We start from the raw sequence: 17518 nt of genomic DNA, 5'->3' as shown, positions 1-17518 counted from the left end.
CAACCCCAGCCAGCCCCAGGTTCCTCACACAGCTGCTGATAGCTCAGACTCCAGCAGCTTTGTTTTTTCATCTCCTTGGTGAAAAATCTCCACTGAAGGTGAATTAATTGCTGGGACATGGTGGGAATGGATTGGGCTGGTTCCTGTCTGCTCCATTCCTGCTGGGGGTGACAACTGATAAAACCCTAGGAAAAGTCTGAAAACTTTTTCTTCAGTGACTTAAAAAAAAAAAATTATATATATATATATATATATATATATATATATATATATAAAATATATTTATAATATAAATATATATTATATATATAATGTAAAATAGATAATGTATAATATAGAATACATAGTATATAGTATATATTATATGGTGTATAATCTATGATATATAATATAATATATAATATATAATATATAATATATAATATATAATATATAATATATAATATATAATATATAATATATAATATATAATATATAATATATAATATATAATATATAATATATAATTAATATATAATATATAATATATAATTAATATATAATATATCGACTCCAATTAACACAGAGCCTGGAACTTCAGAAAGGGGGAAGGAGAGGAATGTTGGGAGTGAAACCTAAAATTCCTATAACTCAGGAATATTAATTTGAATAAATCATAATCAGGGCATAAGAATTAATAGGAAACACCTCAGACTGTGTTTTCAGGCAGGGAGAAAAAGAATGAGTATATTATAAATTGTAAAACTATTATGTAGCTTGTAACTTTAATAATGAAATATGTAAAAGCTGATTATATATATATATACATATATATATACATATATATATATATATATGTATGTATGTATGTATGTATATGTATATATATGGAGACAAACAGTAGCTCTGAGAGTCTCCAAGCTCTTGTCAGCCTATGCAGCAACCAAAAAAATCTTAGAAAAAGAAGAAACTTTGGAGGTAAATGTCACCAACCTCCATTTTTATAAATAATCAGCACTTTTAGGGGATTGCTTTTACCTAAGATGTAAAATCCTTACAGAATACATTAAAACCAGAACTTAAGGAGCACTGAAAAATCCAATGTATAAATATCCCCCAGCAATGGAAAAAGTCAGGAATGAGGGGTGAGCACTGATTCTCAGCCCCAGCCCCACGTTTGCAGAGCTCTGGTTTGGATTTTGGTCAGCACTGGAAATCTCCCTGAGAAGGAGCAGATGCTGAGCTCTGATCCTGCCAGATGCTGGTTTAGTCTGGACCAGTACTTCAGCTTTGAGCCTCACTTCAAGCACAGCAGCAGCTCAAGAACTCTCCCATGCTCAGAGCTGGATTAGGAGGGTCCAGCACCTGCAGGATCAGAACATCTGGAACATCTGGAGCTGCAAAGCCACTCCTGGAGCCAAAAACCCACACAAAGCCCACCAGGTGACCCCAGGCAGAGCCCAGCAGGGGAGGAGGCTCTGACCCCACTGCAGATTGCAGCCTGGAGCTGTGGAACATCAGCACAGGCACCTGGGGGCACAGAATGGGAATTCCTGGGGGATCCCAGTGCTCTTGGCAGTGCCCAGGGAAGGTTTTCCCTCCTTCATTGTCCCAGGGAAGTGGTTTCAACCTGAGACCTGCACACTGGAAATCAGGGCAGGTGACTGTGGCTCTGAGAGCACACACCTGGTCAGGGGCTGCTGCTGGGAGTGGAGAAAACAGGGTGGGACAAAGAGGACAGGAGAAAAGGGAGAGGAGAAAAGGGAGAGGAGAAAAGGGGATGGGACAAAGAGGACAGGAGAAAAGGGAGAGGAAAAAGGGGATGGGAGAAAGGGGACAGGACAAAGGGAATAGGACAAAGAGGACAGGAGAAAAGGGACAGGACAAAAGGGGACAGGACCAAAGGGGATGGGACAAAGTGGGACAGGACAGAGAGGAACAGGACAAAGAGGAGCAGGAGAAAAGGGGGACAGGACAAAGGGGGATGAGACAAAGGGGGACAGGATAAGTGGGGACAGGACCAAGGGGAACAGGACAGAGGAGGAGAGGAGCAAGGGGGATGAGATGAAAGGGGGACAGGACAAACTGGGACAGGACAGAGGGGGACAGGATAAAGGAGACAGGACTAAGAGGGGCAGAACCAAAAGCTCTCCAGGTGTTTCATGAGCTCAGAGCCCTCATCAGCGCTCAAATCACAGCACCCCTCGAACGGAACCACTCCCACACTTTCTCAAGACTGAGGCAGACACGGAAGGTTTTGACCCAGAAGTCTCGGGAGGGTGCGAACAGGGTGTGAGATCATTCCCAAAGCTGCGATCTGGGATGATCCCAGCGCTGGGGAATTCCAGGCGTGCAGAGAGCCCTGAGCAGCCTGAGCAGGAGCTGGGCTGAGCATCCCCGACTCACCCCAGGCCATCCCACACACCTTCTGTTTGTCCCCCTGCCTCACGGGGATGCTCTCGATGCTCCTGATCTTGTTTCCTATGTCTCTGTTCTCCCAAACCACAATTTTTGGTCCCTCAGGGTTGCACCTGCAGGTAGAAAAGCAGAGATTATATTCAAGGTAAGCAGGGAGAATTGGAGTGAGAAAATGTCGATTTTAGACAATAATCTTAGTTCTTAAACACTCCTAAGAACTGTTGCTGCTGGAGTTTGTTACTTCTTGGTGAAATTCCTCCATTCCTTCTTTACAACATTTCAGAATTATTTACAAAGCAAACAAAATCTGAACCCCCCCAATCTTTGCAAAGATTAGAAATGGAAAATACTGGACAGTTAATTAAATCCTGTGAGTTTTATCTGGCTAATAAAAATTCTGTTTCCAAATTCAAAATGCCATTCACTGCAAACTGTGGGGGGGTTGGATGTCTGTGCTCAGCTTCCAGCAGGAAATGTGGGCTGAGGGAGTGGAATGGATAAATACTGGGCTGGAAGAGCAGAAAGTCCCTTTAATACTGCACAGTGTTTAATATTTAATAATTAATATTTAATAATTCCACAGAAGACACTTATCAATCTTCATTTTGGAATATGGGCAAGGAGCAGAGTGTATGACACATATATGGGGGAAAAAAAAAACCACAAAAATTTCCTCAACTTGGTAAAACCAGAGACACAGCTTTTCTTAATCTTAAAAATGCAATTTGAGCTCATCACGGGGTTTCAGGAGTTTTATAGGTGCAGAAAATTTCGCCATAAATGCCAAATTTGTCCTTGCCAGAGCCGCACAAAGCAGGGGGGCAGGTTTGCAGCTCTCCGTTGGAGATGCGGAGGGATTTCCTGCAAGGAGGAGGTGAAATCCCACGGCAGGAACAATGCTCGGGGCTCAGAGGGCGCTGAGGCAGAGGAAGGAGCCCAGAGGAGGAAGCGGGGCTGGGTCGCTTCCCGCAGGAATCCTCCAGCTCCTGCTGCAGCACGATAAGGCGGCCGGGCACGCTGCGATTGTGCTGAATTGATAAAATCAGGAGCTGCGGGGTTGTGGGAGGTCCGCGGTCACCGCTGGGGTCTGTGAGCTCAGTCTTGGCCAGTTCTCCCCACAGACACAAAGGTCTGGAGAAGGTTTTGGGGCGCCCCCGAGGGTGCCCTCCGCATCCCTGCGTTTGTGTCTATTTATTTATATAGATTTATTTATTATTTATTTATTATTTATTTATTTATTTATTTATTTATTTATTATTTATTATTTATAACAGAGCCACCAGATCCCTGGGTTTGTGTATTTATTTGTATTTATTTATTTATTTATTTATTTATTTATTTATTATTTATTTATAACAGAGCCATAAGATCCCTGGGTTTATTTGTATTTATTTATATTTATTTTATTTTATTTTATTTTATTTATTTATTTATTATTTATAACAGAGCCACCAGATCCCTGGGTTTGTGTATTTATTTGTATTTATTTATTTATTTATTTATTTATTTATTATTTATTTATTTATAACAGAGCCATAAGATCCCTGGGTTTATTTGTATTTATTTATATTTATTTTATTTTATTTTATTTTATTTATTTATTTATTATTTATAACAGAGCCACCAGATCCCTGGGTTTGTGTCTATTTATTTATATTTATTATTTATTATTTATTTATTTATTATTTATAACAGAGCCACCGGATCCCTGGGTTTGTGTGTATTTTATTTATTTATTTATTTATTTATTTATTTATTTATTTATTATTTATTTATAACAGAGCCATAAGATCCCTGGGTTTATTTGTATTTATTTATATTTATTTATTTATTTTTATTTATTTATTTATTTATTATTAATAACAGAGCCACCAGATCCCTGCGTTTGTGTCTATTTATTTATATTTATTTTTATTTATTTATTTATTTATTATTAATAACAGAGCCTCCGGATCCCTGCGTTTGTGTCTATTTTTATTTATATTATTTATTTATTTATTTATTTATTATTTAATTATTTATTATTAATAACAGAGCCTCCGGATCCCTGCGTTTGTATCTTTCTTTCTTTCTTTCTTTATTTCTTTATTTCTTTATTTCTTTATTTATTTATTTATTTATAACAGAGCCACGAGATCCCTGGGTTTGTGTCTATTTATTATTTATATTTATTTATTTTTTATTTATTTATTATTTATTTAATTATTTATTATTAATAACAGAGCCTCCGGATCCCTGCGTTTGTGTCTATTTATTTGTATTTTTATTTATTTATTTATTTATTTATTTATTATTTATAACAGAGCCATCAGATCCCTGGGTTTGTGTCTATTTATTTATATTTATTTATATTTATTTATATTTATTTTTATTTATTTTTATTTATTTTTATTTATTTATTTATTTATTTATTTATTTATTTATTATTTATAACAGAGCCACCAGATCCCTGGGTTTATTTATATTTATTATATATTTCTATTTCTATTTCTATTTCTATTTCTATTTCTATTTCTATTTCTATTTCTATTTCTATTTCTATTTATATTTATATTTATATTTATATTTATATTTATATTTATATTTATATTTATTTATTATTTACAACAGAGCCACCAGATCCCTGGGTTTATTTCTATTATTTCTATTTACATTATTTCTATTTCTATTATTTCTATTTCTATTTCTATTTCTATTTCTATTTCTATTTCTATTTATATTTATATTTATAACAGAGCCAGCAGATCCCTGGGTTTATTTATATTATGTATATTATTTCTATTTCTATTTCTATTTCTATTTCTATTTCTATTTCTATTTATATTTCTATTTCTATTTCTATTTCTATTTCTATTTCTATTTCTATTTATATTTATATTTATATTTATATTTATATTTATATTTATATTTATATTTATATAAATCTCCCTGGGCCAGGCACACAAGTGACCCCCAAGCTGAGGCTGGGTCACCCACCCTCCCTGTGCTCACAGAAATCCTGTGAAACATTTCTCCCTGATTTTCTCCTCTCTCATGATTTGCCATGCAGCAATAAGTGAGAAAATCAAGGCTTCATCCAGCAATTTTCTCCCTTGCTTTCTAGATTTGTTTTGATTTTTTTAATGAGAGGTTTGTTAGCTCTGCCCAAAAATCCTGCTGGTTTTCCTTTGTCAAATATTCAGGTCAAGATAAAGGAAAATTCGATGATTTTTAGTCAATTTAAACTTATTTAACACAACCAGATCCAGCTGAACCCTGGAGATCTTCACTGTGCTCGTGGTTTGAGCTCAGATAAATAGGATGGAGTGGAAAAAAAAGCTGACTGGGAATATCAAGAATTCAGAATATTTTCATCCACTTACAGGGTGGCTGTGAGGTTGCAGGGCTGCCACTTCCACTCAATCCTGGGCTCAGGGTTCCCACTGGCTGTGCACTGGAGTTTGTGTTTGCTCCCCAGTTCTGCCTTCACAACCTTATCAAAATCTGTTTCCTTTTCGTAGATCTTGGGTCTCTCTAAAGAAAAAAAAAAATAAAACAAAAAAACAACACAACAATGCAGATGAGCAAATTTACATCCAGCAAAAGTTTTGAAACATTTTGCTGGGAAAAGTGGTGATCCAGTGAGGCTCCTGATGGGGAATTCCCACATTTCTGAATCCCAATATTTCTGAAAATATTCCTTCACAGGCTGTTTTATTTGTGGTATTTCACAAAACTCCTTGCAATGCTGCCACATTCATCCTAATTCCTCCCAAGTCTTGTTGGACTCTTGGAAAATTCATCCCATGGAGCATCTCTTGGTCAGGGTACAGGATCAGGCTGAGGAGCAAAAAAACACCTTTTTCACCTGAAATCTTTTATTTTCTGTGTGTATATAACAAAAGAGGGAGGAGTGGTGTGAGGAAAACATTTGGGGAAAAATGCCAAGAAATTCTCACCAGGCACAGTCAATGCCATTAAAAATGTCACAGCATCCTGGAGGGGGCTGCAGGATCACACCTCCAGCCTGGAAATGAAAACTTTTTGTGACACTTCCAGGGCTGCTGGTTGCCAGCAGGAAAGAAATTATTTGTCCTGTCTCCTTCCAGCTCCCATGGGAAGGCACAAAAAAGGGAAAAAAAAGCCCCAAAGTGAAGTGAACTCTTGGTAACCTCAGCCAGGGTGGGTTGGCGTTGGAGTTTGGGGTGAGAGCACAGGCTCTGCCCATCCCTGGCCGTATCTCTTTGCTTCTCAAAACAGGAAATCCAGCAGATTTATTGGTGGGGACACCCCTGGCAGCCAGGAGAGGCTGCTCTGCACCCAGCCCCTCTGACAGGCTGGCAAGTGAAGGCAGATTACATTTCTAGTTTTAACTTATTTTTTCTGCTGTCAGGGAGGCCCCAGATATGTAAATACGAGCTGTTGCCCACCTCATCAATCTTGAGCCCTTCTCTTTTTTTTTTTTTTTTTTATTTTTAAATATTCTTTTTTTACCTTCCAGCTCTCTTAGGAGAGCACTGACCCACGTCTTGTTGGGATTGTTGGCATTTCTCATGGTCAGGCTCTGAAAGATCTTCTGACCCCACCAGTGCCTGAGAACTCATCAGAATTTCCTTCTCCACCCCATGGAAGCATTTTGAGTGGAGCAGGTTCAGCCCTACCCCATCCTGCCATAAAACACTGGCTGTTTCAAGGACCTTCAGGAGGTCCTGATCAACATTTCCCCTGAGAAACCCAAACCCTGGCCCCTGCTTGGTGTGGCTCTCATTGAGCTGAGGATTCCAAGTGCTTGGATACTCCTGAGCAACTCACTTATTGGGACCAACAGTGAATTTCCTTAGCTGGCATCTCTTTTCCCATCAATAAATTATTTCTGATCATAAAAATAATTCTGTAAATTCTGCCCAGAGGGAGAAGCAGATTTTTTATTATCTCAGACATTTCTCTTTTCAGTCTCAAATCCTGTGTTTGACATGTCTGGGCTGTGATTTCACTTGGAGGAAGACTCCAAGTCCAGTGTGAAAGGTTACAGAATTGGAATTACTCAAGTGTTGTGTTTTGGGCTGTAAAAACAAAGCTTTACACACTTGGGCAGGGGTCTGGTGTTTGTGTGTGTGAAAGAGCATGGGGAGACAAAGACTGATCACAATTATTTAATATCAGGACATTTTTCTGTATTCTTGGTTTCCTGTTATTTGAATTATCCTTCTAACAAAGAAATAATAATTTAACATGCTCCAACTCTAACAAGAACATAGAGGAAAGAGGAGTGAATTCTTCATGCCACAATTATGGCACTATTAAATATGATTTGACACCTAAAATGAGTCCAGAATGATTCACCAATTGAAACAATCATTATTTATGATCAAGCAATTTTTTTTTTTTTAAGAGGAAACATCTCCCCATCTGTTCTTTCCCATACCACAGGGTGGGGTGGTGGCTGATTGTGGGCACAAATTCTGAGATTTCCACATCCCCCAGTGCTCCCCTGTCCCTGCAGGGTGCTGGACCACTGAAGGTTTCTGGAATCCTCCTACAGGGAATATTTCCTGGGATGGAACTTTCCCAAATTGCCATTTCCCCTCTGCCCATGACCCTGCAGGCAGCTGAGCCAAATCCTGTTGCCTCCATGGGTGATGCAAACCTGATTTTAATAGCTGAAAAGTTCTTTAATGGAAATTTTCATTCTGCCTCTGGTGGTCTGGAGAGTGCAAAAAAAGGAATGTTCAAATCCCTGTTGTGCTGTGCCTGCATCCTTGCCAACCTCTCACCATATTTTCAGAATTCTGCAGTCATGACCTGATCTGTGACAGCAGCTGTGAGCAGAACTGTTTTCTGTGGTGGGGCTGGGCTTGTGGGTTTGCTTTCCCTGGCTGGTTCCTCAGGGCTGGCACCTCAGTGTCCCCAGTTCATCCTGAGGAGGGTTTGGAGCCCAAACCCCAAATCCTGGCACTCCTCAGGGTGCACCTGGCACAGTTTCTGCCTCTCCCCTCCTTTTTCTCTCTCACTGGGCAGCACAGGGATTGTGCACAAACCTTCTGGGGGCACAAATCCCTCTGCCAGCCCTGCTGGGGCAGCTCTCCCCATCCCCTTCCTCCCTCTCCATCCCCCTGTGCCTGCCCAGCCCTCCCCAGGCTGAGCTCTCTCAAGCAGAAGCCAAACAAACCCTAAAAGCTTTCTGGTGCCTGGCTGTGTGGGGAAGGCTGTAAAAGGATCCAAATAAATGGTTTTTGGTCCTCTCTGCCTCCAAGAGTGATTGTATCCCCTTGCAGAGGTGCAATTGCTGCTGTGAGAGCTGACCTGAATAAATAAAGACTTGGCTGCTGCTGCACTGGGAAATGCAATCAAAAAGCACTTCTGCTGGCTGTGGGCTTCCAATTGATCAGCATAATGCAAATCTCACCTCCCTCTCTGCTCTTATCTCAGTTTGTGGCATTAGGAGCTGATAATCTGTACATGAACCCCTCTGCAAGGCTCTTCTCCCCCTGAATTCCCTGCAGGTGCCACGAGGGGTTGTACACCTGTCACCCAAAACAGCATCCAAATATAGAGGAGAAAACCTCTCTGCATTCTGCAGAGAAACTTTGCTTTCCTTCCAGTGCCCTCTGACTGAACTGCTGTTCCTGCACCTTCCCCACTCCCATTTAAACTGCTCCAGAAAATCTTTTCACATTAAGCACATCATTAAAATAACATAGAGAGGCCAGGGAAGCATTCATCTCCACCTGAGGTACTTTGCTGGACATGGGGCTTCATTAAAAACCTTGCAGCTTGTTTTCTATTTATCTTCTCTGTTTCCCAAAGCCCGCAAAAATATTTGCACTTGGGAGTTTTCTATCTGCACTTAGTGGAAATACAAGTGAATATTCTGTAAGGTGGAGAGGGAACTTCCTACTGCAGGCTTGGACTGGGAAAGGGTAAAATTTTCCCCAAAGTAAAACCCAAAATGACAAAATTGTCTGGGTTCACTTCACATTTCTTTCCCTTTTATTAAAAGGAAAAGAAAAACACTGAGTGAAACAACCTGAAAGCACAACTTTGGTTTCAGACTGAGCACTGTGTTTGAGCCTGGCTGATTTTGGCTGTGAGTTTTTCTGGTTTTTCTGATTGCTGCTGTTTTGTTGTTTTTCCCCTGCCCTGCACCCAGAGCTGCTCCCAGGTGGGTGCACAGCCCTGTCCCCATGGTACCTGTGAGGAAAAGCTGCAAACAGCTCCCAAAATCTCTCTGAGAGTCAATACCACAGCCAGGAGCAGAATTAGGGAGAGGATTGTGCCCCTGCCTGGTCTCCAGCTGCTGCACTGGGATGGGCTGGGAATGGGATCCAGCACTTGGATCCTGGAGGAACAGACAGTAAGAAAAATCCCACAGAACTCAACCTGCCCCACAGAGAATTTTGGGGTTAAATTGGCACTGCAGCTTGGTTTGGGGTTTTCTGTCCTCTGTCACTTCTGGATGTCTCTCTCTTCCCAGAGCAGGAAGAAATCTTTTTTCCAGTGCTGTCCCAGAGCTGAACGAACACTAAAACCCCCCAAAACCACAAAAAAGGGGTTTTTTAACCCCAAAAAAGGGGTTTCTCTCATCAATCTCTCCCCACCTTATTTTTGACAGACCTCAGAAAGAAATGGGTAATGAAGAGCTGCTCATGTTTAGCAGAGCAGGCAGATTTTTAAGATTTTTCTCTTTGTCCCCTTTGCTGCTTTCCAAAAATCAATTATTGTACCTGCAGGTTGGCTGAGGGATAGCAGGGGAAGCAGGAGCTGCCTCTTCCCCCCTCACTCTGGATTTTGGGGGCTGTCAGACCCTGATTGCTGCTGCAAAGTCATGACTTGGATGCTTCAGATCCTTCTGGCAAGCTCCAGCAGGCCCCCACCTTCCTCTTCCTAAAATTGCTTTGGCCACTTCCAGCAGAATGAAAATAGCTCATCTGATTTCTTCACCAGGGGCTCTCCTGGGAGCTGCAAGTGTGCAGCCAGGGTTTGGGTGATGGAGAAAAACCCTTCAGGGTTTGCTCAGGAAAGGGCTCCTTGTGCTGCTGCATTTTTCTTTCAAAAATCCCCCAGAAAAAGTTTCTCTCCTGCCTGATAAGTGAGGCTGGAGCACTGTGTCCTGCATCCATGGGCTACAGACATTGTCCCAGAGCCCAGGAGGAAAGCAAAGCCTTGGACTAGGAAATATCTTGGAACAGTGGCTGGCTGGGTTTTATTTTGGGATTTCTAGTTTAGCTCAGCTGGCCCAGGAGGTGGAAAATTCAATTTTCTGTTTTGATTTCTCCTGAGTGGCTCATCCTCCAAGGAGCTGGGCAGGAGCTGGATGTTCTCCACAAAGGAAACCCAGCCCTGGCAGGACCCTGGGGAAGGGACAGCTTTGTGTGGCTTGAACATCAGCTGGATTTCACCAAAAATCCCAAAAAATTCCTTCTCAGTGTTCAGCTGGGGGATTTCATGACCCTTCCAGGGATGTCCCCTGTGTCCTGCACTGGCTGTAGCTGAGATCCCCCACCCTAAAATCACTTTTCCTCTGCCCTGGCACAGCCTGGTGCATTAACCTGCTCCCCAGGGCTCCTTCCCCTCTCCCTGCTCTGCTCTGGGGGAGCTGATGGAGTTTTGTTCTCATGGATCACCACTTATTTCCTGGCCTTTGTGCAGATCACTGGGGACTCCTTTGATGTCCACTCATCCCTTGCAAGCCAAGGAAGGTCAGGCACAGGATTGCCTTTGATTTTTTTAAACCAAAATATGAAGAGCTGGGCTGACTGCAGAGCAGGGCAATGTGCATCACTGAGTGCTGAGGAGCTGCTGGTGACAAATCCAGGTGTGACCAGTCCCATCATTCATCCCAGTCCTTCCCAGGAGAGGAGGAATTCACAGGAGCCAGAGCTGCTGGTGCTGTGGAGGTTTTTTCCAACCTCTAATCCTGATTTTCTTACAGATACAACACAAGGACTCTACAAGGGAATGCAACTTCAGCTGGCTGGAGCAAAGCAAGATTTGCTGGGAGAGCCTTGGGGGAACACAGGAGAGAAACTCTGGGACAAAGAAGAAAGGAAAAATGGAGAAAGAGTTTATTCATCCCACTTTAGAGCTAACTCGTGCTCCAGCCCTCTCTCACTCCCAGAGAACACTGGCTGCTCCAAAAGGGCTCAGCAGGAGCAGATGAGTTGGACAAGGGTGAGGATGAAACACAGTCTGCTTGCCCAGAAATAGATTTGAGGGCGTTGTTTATGTTTTGTTCTGAGCCTGCTTTGCACTCCAGCCTGGAATAACTCTCTTCTCCCACATTTCTCCTTCTCCTGGCTCAGATTTTCAGCCACCAGCTGTTTGCTAGGATTGTTCCTTCTCCTTCCTCCCTCCCTGTCCAAATTCTCCAGGACATTATTTTCTTGAAGCTTTTCTCAACAAGAATTTAATCAAACAAAACAAAACCACAGCAACCCACCACTCCTTGGGCAGTGTTTGATGTGTAAATATGTAAAGAAGGAGTGTTTTGAAAATGCAATCAGCTACCTCCTGAGGACCTGAGTCCTACAGAGAGCCAAGGTGACTCCACACTGAGATATGTGCTCCTGCAAGAATAGATTCCAGCTGCAGTGGGAGCAGGGGTGAGCAGAGCACAGCTAAGCCTCTTCTTACAGATGCATTTTTGGAATAGCAGCACGATTCTCCTCCAGGCCAGGCAGCTCCTTGCTGGATTTTATTCTCTCACTTCCCACCCTGCAGCTCTGGAGTTATTTGCCCATTTTTTGCTCCCTCTCCACTTGATCCTTCTGCAGGTACTCCTCAGTTTTGGGGCCAAATTGAAATCTGGGGGGAATAGGTCCTGATGTTTGAGTGGGGCAGAATTTGGGTTTTCTCCCAATTAAATACCCAGGAGGTGACTCCAAGGAAAGCAGGGCAGGGCAGGAGGGGCACTGCCCACAGGGCTGATCTTGCTCTCATCCTGCTTAGAGGATTCTCCTCTGCTGCCTATTAGTGAATAGAACACACTGCCAAAATTAATCCAGAGCAATCAGAGGGTCGAGCCCTGCTGCTGTTTATACTTTGTTTGTGAAAAACAACTCACAACCATTTGAACTCCAAAATTCCTCTGCAGCCAGCCCAGCTATGCAGCTGATGGCTTTGTCACAGTGAGCTGAGTACCTGTGGCACATTAATGATGGATTGTTGTGAAGAGGCTCCAGAAGGGAGGGCTGTGTGATTACTGATCATTTCTGCACTGCAGTGTCCCCATGCAGCAACAGAAAACATTCAAATGGCATTTATCTCCTCATTCATTCCCAAGCCTGGTTATGTAATTTTCCCCTCTTCTCTTTAGCAGTGTGGATCAGAGCTCACTCCCTTTCTCAGCTTCACCTCTGAAATGAAAGGCTGGCCCTGGATTTGGGGAGCAGAGCTGTTGTTGGTTATTACTCAGCAGGAGATTTATCAGGTGCAGGTTCCACCTTTAAGCACAATGCAAAGCTGATACTCCAACCACTGCATCCACTTCAAGCCCAAGAGGATTTTTCCATCAGCTCCACTAATCCCTGTGTCCAAATCCCAGCTCCAGTAATTGCAGGCTGCCTCTGGTTCTGAGCAGAGACATTAATCACACCTCCAGCTCAGAGGTGGCTTCTTTCAGGTAATCCCTGCAGAAAGGGGCCACAAAAGTGTGTTGGGGTCTCCTTCTCTTGTCTCAGAGTCTGCAGAAGCTCTGAGCAATTTAATCTGTTCAGGTGTGATACCCAGATATCAGTCATGATGGCTGGAGATAAAGGGCCAGGTTATTTGTGGAGAGTTGAGGGGAAAATTCCAATCTGCTTTCAGTTTGGAGCTTCAGAGTGCACTTGAAAGGAAAGCCCAGATCTGAAAAGCAGCTCCTGGAAAAGCTGTTCCTGCCCTCTGATGGGAAGCACGAGAGAAAGGGCAGTTTGGAGAAGCTTCAGGAGCCAAATTTCTCCTTTTTGGGCTCTACCCACATGAATCTCAGTGAAATGAGTCTCTCCTGGGCTGAGTGCCTCACACAGCACAGCAGGGTGGTGCTGCAGGGAAGAGCCTGGCTGGGATGGAATGATCCCTGAGTGCTGCAGGAATTGCAGAATTCCCTGGGTGATGAAGGGATGGCAGGATGCCCTGGGTGTGCAGGGAAAAACCTGGCTGTGATGGCAGAATCCCCTGGGTGTGCAGGGATGGAATGATCCCCTGGGTGATGAAGGGATGGAATGATCCCTAAGTGCTGGAGGAATTGCAGAATTCCCTGGATGATGAAGGGATGGCAGGATGCCCTGGGTGTGCAGGGATGGAATGATCCATGGATGATCAGGGATGGAATGATCCCTGGGTGCTGCAGGGATGGAATGATCCCTGGATGTGCAGGAATTGCAGAATTCCCTGGGTGCTCAGGGATGGAATGATCCCTGGGAGTGCAGGAATTGCAGAATTCCCTGGGTGCTCAGGCATGGAATGATCCCTGGGTGCTGCAGGAATTGCAGAATTCCCTGGGTGTGCAGGGATGAAATGATCCCTGGGAGTGCAGGAATTGCAGAATTCCCTGGGTGTGCAGGGATGAAATGATCCCTGGGTGCTCAGGAATTGCAGAATTCCCTGGGTGTGCAGGGATGGAATGATCCCTGGGAGTGCAGGAATTGCAGAATTCCCTGGGTGTGCAGGGATGGAATGATCCATGGGAGTGCAGGGATGGAATGATCCATGGGAGTGCAGGAATTGCAGAATTCCCTGGGTGCTCAGGCATGGAATGATCCCTGGGTGCTGCAGGAATTGCAGAATTCCTGGTTCCTGGGTTCAGTCCAAACCCAAGCAAACCCTCCCTGCCTGCAGCCTCAGCTTCCACCCAGGGCAGGTTTTCCCTGCTCTGCTCTCAATCCCTGACTTTATTTCACAAGAAAATGACATTCCCTCTGTGTTTTTCCTGTGCATCACCACAGGACCCCCCTGCAGCTGCTGAGAAATGGAGAGGGCTGCAATTAAACAATTATTGCTGATTAAAGCTGAGCCCTGGGAAGGCTGAGGATGAGCAGCACTGTGTGAGGGATGGGATGCTCCAAGCTTGGACACACCATGGGCATGAAAATCTTGTTTTAATCCTGAAATAGCCTCGTGCTGACAGCAAAAGGCTCTGTTTGTTTTTGGTTGCCTGTTTGGGGAACAGCAGCTCCTCAAGGAAACTCCCCCTTCTGCAGGCAAACACCAATATTTACCTTGACAAGACAGTTTATTATCATTCTTAATTTTCCCTTCCTCTGAGCGTTTCCGTTCTCTGAAGAGGCAGAACCATTGTGTGGAAAAACAATCTCAAGTGGAGAAATTATGCAGCTAAACACGTTCCTTGTGCTCAGCTGAGCTGCAGGACCTGACCATGAGCTCCCTCCTCTCCTAAACCACACATTAATTTATGTCTTATTTCTGATTTTTTAACCTATCATATCTTACTGAACGTTTTTAATAGGCCAGATGTACCTGAGTGACAAGTTGTCTGTTTTTTAGGCATTATTCCTTTCTGAAAGGTGAAATGAGAAAACCACAAGTGCTGGAAGCAACAATACATAAGCAGATAAAAAGTGGACAATTGAGAATATTTTTAGGTGTAAAAAGGTTAAGGAGAGAAGAATTCACCACAGAAAAGAGAGCAAACCTGTCTCAAGAACCACTCACCACCCAAGTGGAAAATAATAAGGGAAAGCAGAGCTAAATTTTGCTGAATTTTGTTCATAATTCCATCTCTTTTGCCAAATTCAATGGATTAAAGGAGGCAGTGGATGTGCAAAGAGACAAAGTGGCTCTGTCTGCATTATCCAGCCAGGGAGGCTCATAAATGTCATTCCAATATCTATTTTCCCTCTATGGCAAGTGAACTCTCTTCAGTGCACACCAAGGTTTTTCTCTGAAAAGGAACCTGTCCCTCAAGTGCTGCCAGCAGAGAAGTGACAGAAAACACAGATTTGGGAAGTGGATTGGAGCAGGAGGATGGACAGACATAAAAGCCAGGGCAGCTCCTCCAGTTCCTCTCCCCAGCCCCACTGGGACCCTTTGAAACCTCAAGGGATGAAACTTCCAGCTCTGACACCTCTCTACTCCATATCCTCCCAAGCTCCTGTAAAAATGTGATTTTTGTGCTTTTTCCAGGCACTTCCATCTCCCAGGAGATGGGATGATTCAGGGTCACAGCAGCTCCTCAGAGCAGCTGAAATGGGGGTTCAGGGGTTCTAAACCCTACACTCATTCCTGCTGACCCACACAAAATGGGATAAATAACCCAAAGAAAGGAACTGGACCCAGCAAGTCCTTACCTGTCACCACCAGCTGCATGGTGAGGTTTCTGTAGAGGCCGTATCTGGGGTTGCTCAGGACCAGGGTGTAGTTCCCAGCATGTTTTGGCCTCACATCTCGGATTCCCAGCCTGTATTTCAGTGGGTCTGGCTCGTAGCACGTGTGGTTGTCCTTGATCAGTTTGCCATCCTTGTACCTGTGTGGGAAATTCAATCAAGGCTCATCCCTGCCATCCCTCAAAAACACACATGAGGCGGGTAAAAGTCATGCCAGCAAGGGAAATGCAGGTTTGGAGTCACTGTTTGGATATTTATTCCTGTTATCCTTCCACACCAGAGCTGATTCACATCTCCAGTGCTGTGGGATGGATTCATTCCACACAGGAAAAAGGTGTTTTATTTTATCTGAAGGAACAGTGCCTCTCACATGCTCAATTATGACCTAAATGCCCCCAAATGAAGCACCAAGCATGGGAAATCATGGAACAGCAAAATGTGTGCCACCAGTTTTAAATTAAGAGATTAATTCAGCAGGATTGTCTCTCAGGAGGTCTCTGTGGGCCTTTACTGCTTCTGAAACAGTTAAACCCTGTGACCTGGAGAAGCTTGGTCCATGGGGAGGAATTCCCAGGCTGGAATATTCCCTCAGAGCAGGAGAGGATGAGTTTGAGGTTGAGATGAGGATGCTGCTCTTCACAGCTCACCCCACAGGCAGGTTTAGGGCTGGGAAAGAGGCCACACACGGAGCTCTGGCCTTGCTGGGAGGATGCTGGGGCATCCCCACTGCCTGAGGATGCTGGAAACTTCCTTTGCAGCCACAAAAACAACCATTCTGAGTGATCTCCAGCATCAGCAGCTGGGCTGTGAGGGAAGGCAGCTCTGGTGGTCCAGGCAGCCACCAAAGAGCTGCAGGAACAAAGGCTTGGCAGGGAGAAGGGTCAGTCCCCACTTCAGCTCCCAAAACATCCCCAAAAAACAGCAGCAATTAAAGTCACCTCCTGGCACTCATCCCGCTAAAATTAGAGGATTTCATGTTGTTTCACTTGTAATAAAATGCTGCAAGAGTTTAATTAGGAGCCTTTTGCTGCCTGCCAGGCTCTCAGCTGCCCAGGGACAGGTGCTCCAGGGAAATGCCACCTCCTCTGCCAGGACAGGCAGCCCCTGGCAGATTTAATGCAGCTAAAGATGTAAAAGGCATTGGATGGGGTGGTTAAAGACAGAGCAGGAGAGAGGAGAAGGGGTGAAAAGGTAAAGAGAGGCTTGAATGTCTCCTGGAATTGCTGTTGTGCTGCCTCTCCTGCTGAGCAGATCCATTGCTGGAGCCTTAATTTGCTCAGGAGGATTCACTGCTGGCACAGGATGGGAGGACATTATTTAAAAGTTCAGCAGAGAAACAATTTCTTATATTGAAAATATAAATTATGTCCTTTTCCTGTTATCCCCTGCCCCCTTGCAGGCTGACACCATTGCTGGGGGTGAGCAGGAAACCCTGAGAGCTTTCACCTGATATTTCTGTGCCCAGGGAAAGTCAAACACACATTTTTTCCTGCAAGGACCTTCCTTGTGTGGCTAGGAGAGGAAATCAGCCTGGGAATGAGGGGTGGCTCAGGAGCCTCCCAGAGCTCTGAGCGTTCCCTCCCTGCCCTGTGTGGTGAGGAATGGTGGAAATCTGCCCCAGACAGGGATCCCAAAGGAGCTCAGGCATTCCTGCTCCTGCTGGGGTGTGCTGGGCTGATGTGACAGAAATGTGGATTCTGTCCCCATCTGTTAACCCAGCTGGGGCAGTGACCCTGATCTCCTGGCACACATTATCTGCTCATGGGCCATCTTTAAACCAGCTGGGCAATCATCTTTATCTTCCCACAGCCCATCCTCCC

General features: G+C 44.0%; 1 protein-coding gene across 1 annotated transcript in view; it reads right to left on the bottom strand.

Annotated features, from left to right (window-relative positions):
* LOC130253030 (vascular endothelial growth factor receptor kdr-like) overlaps nt 1–17518 on the bottom strand; it is a 129463-nt gene that overhangs the window by 46368 nt on the left and 65577 nt on the right. The window contains exons 9-11 of the mRNA XM_056491271.1: nt 15663–15838; nt 5760–5910; nt 2405–2510 (exon numbers count right to left, since the gene is read on the bottom strand). Of these exons, the coding sequence (XP_056347246.1) occupies nt 2405–2510; nt 5760–5910; nt 15663–15838 (433 nt within the window). The remainder of the gene's footprint in view (nt 1–2404; nt 2511–5759; nt 5911–15662; nt 15839–17518) is intronic.

Source organism: Oenanthe melanoleuca, chromosome 4A (assembly GCF_029582105.1).
Source record: "Oenanthe melanoleuca isolate GR-GAL-2019-014 chromosome 4A, OMel1.0, whole genome shotgun sequence".
NCBI classification, from domain to species: domain Eukaryota; kingdom Metazoa; phylum Chordata; class Aves; order Passeriformes; family Muscicapidae; genus Oenanthe; species Oenanthe melanoleuca.
This window is presented reverse-complemented; position numbering and strand designations above follow the sequence as displayed.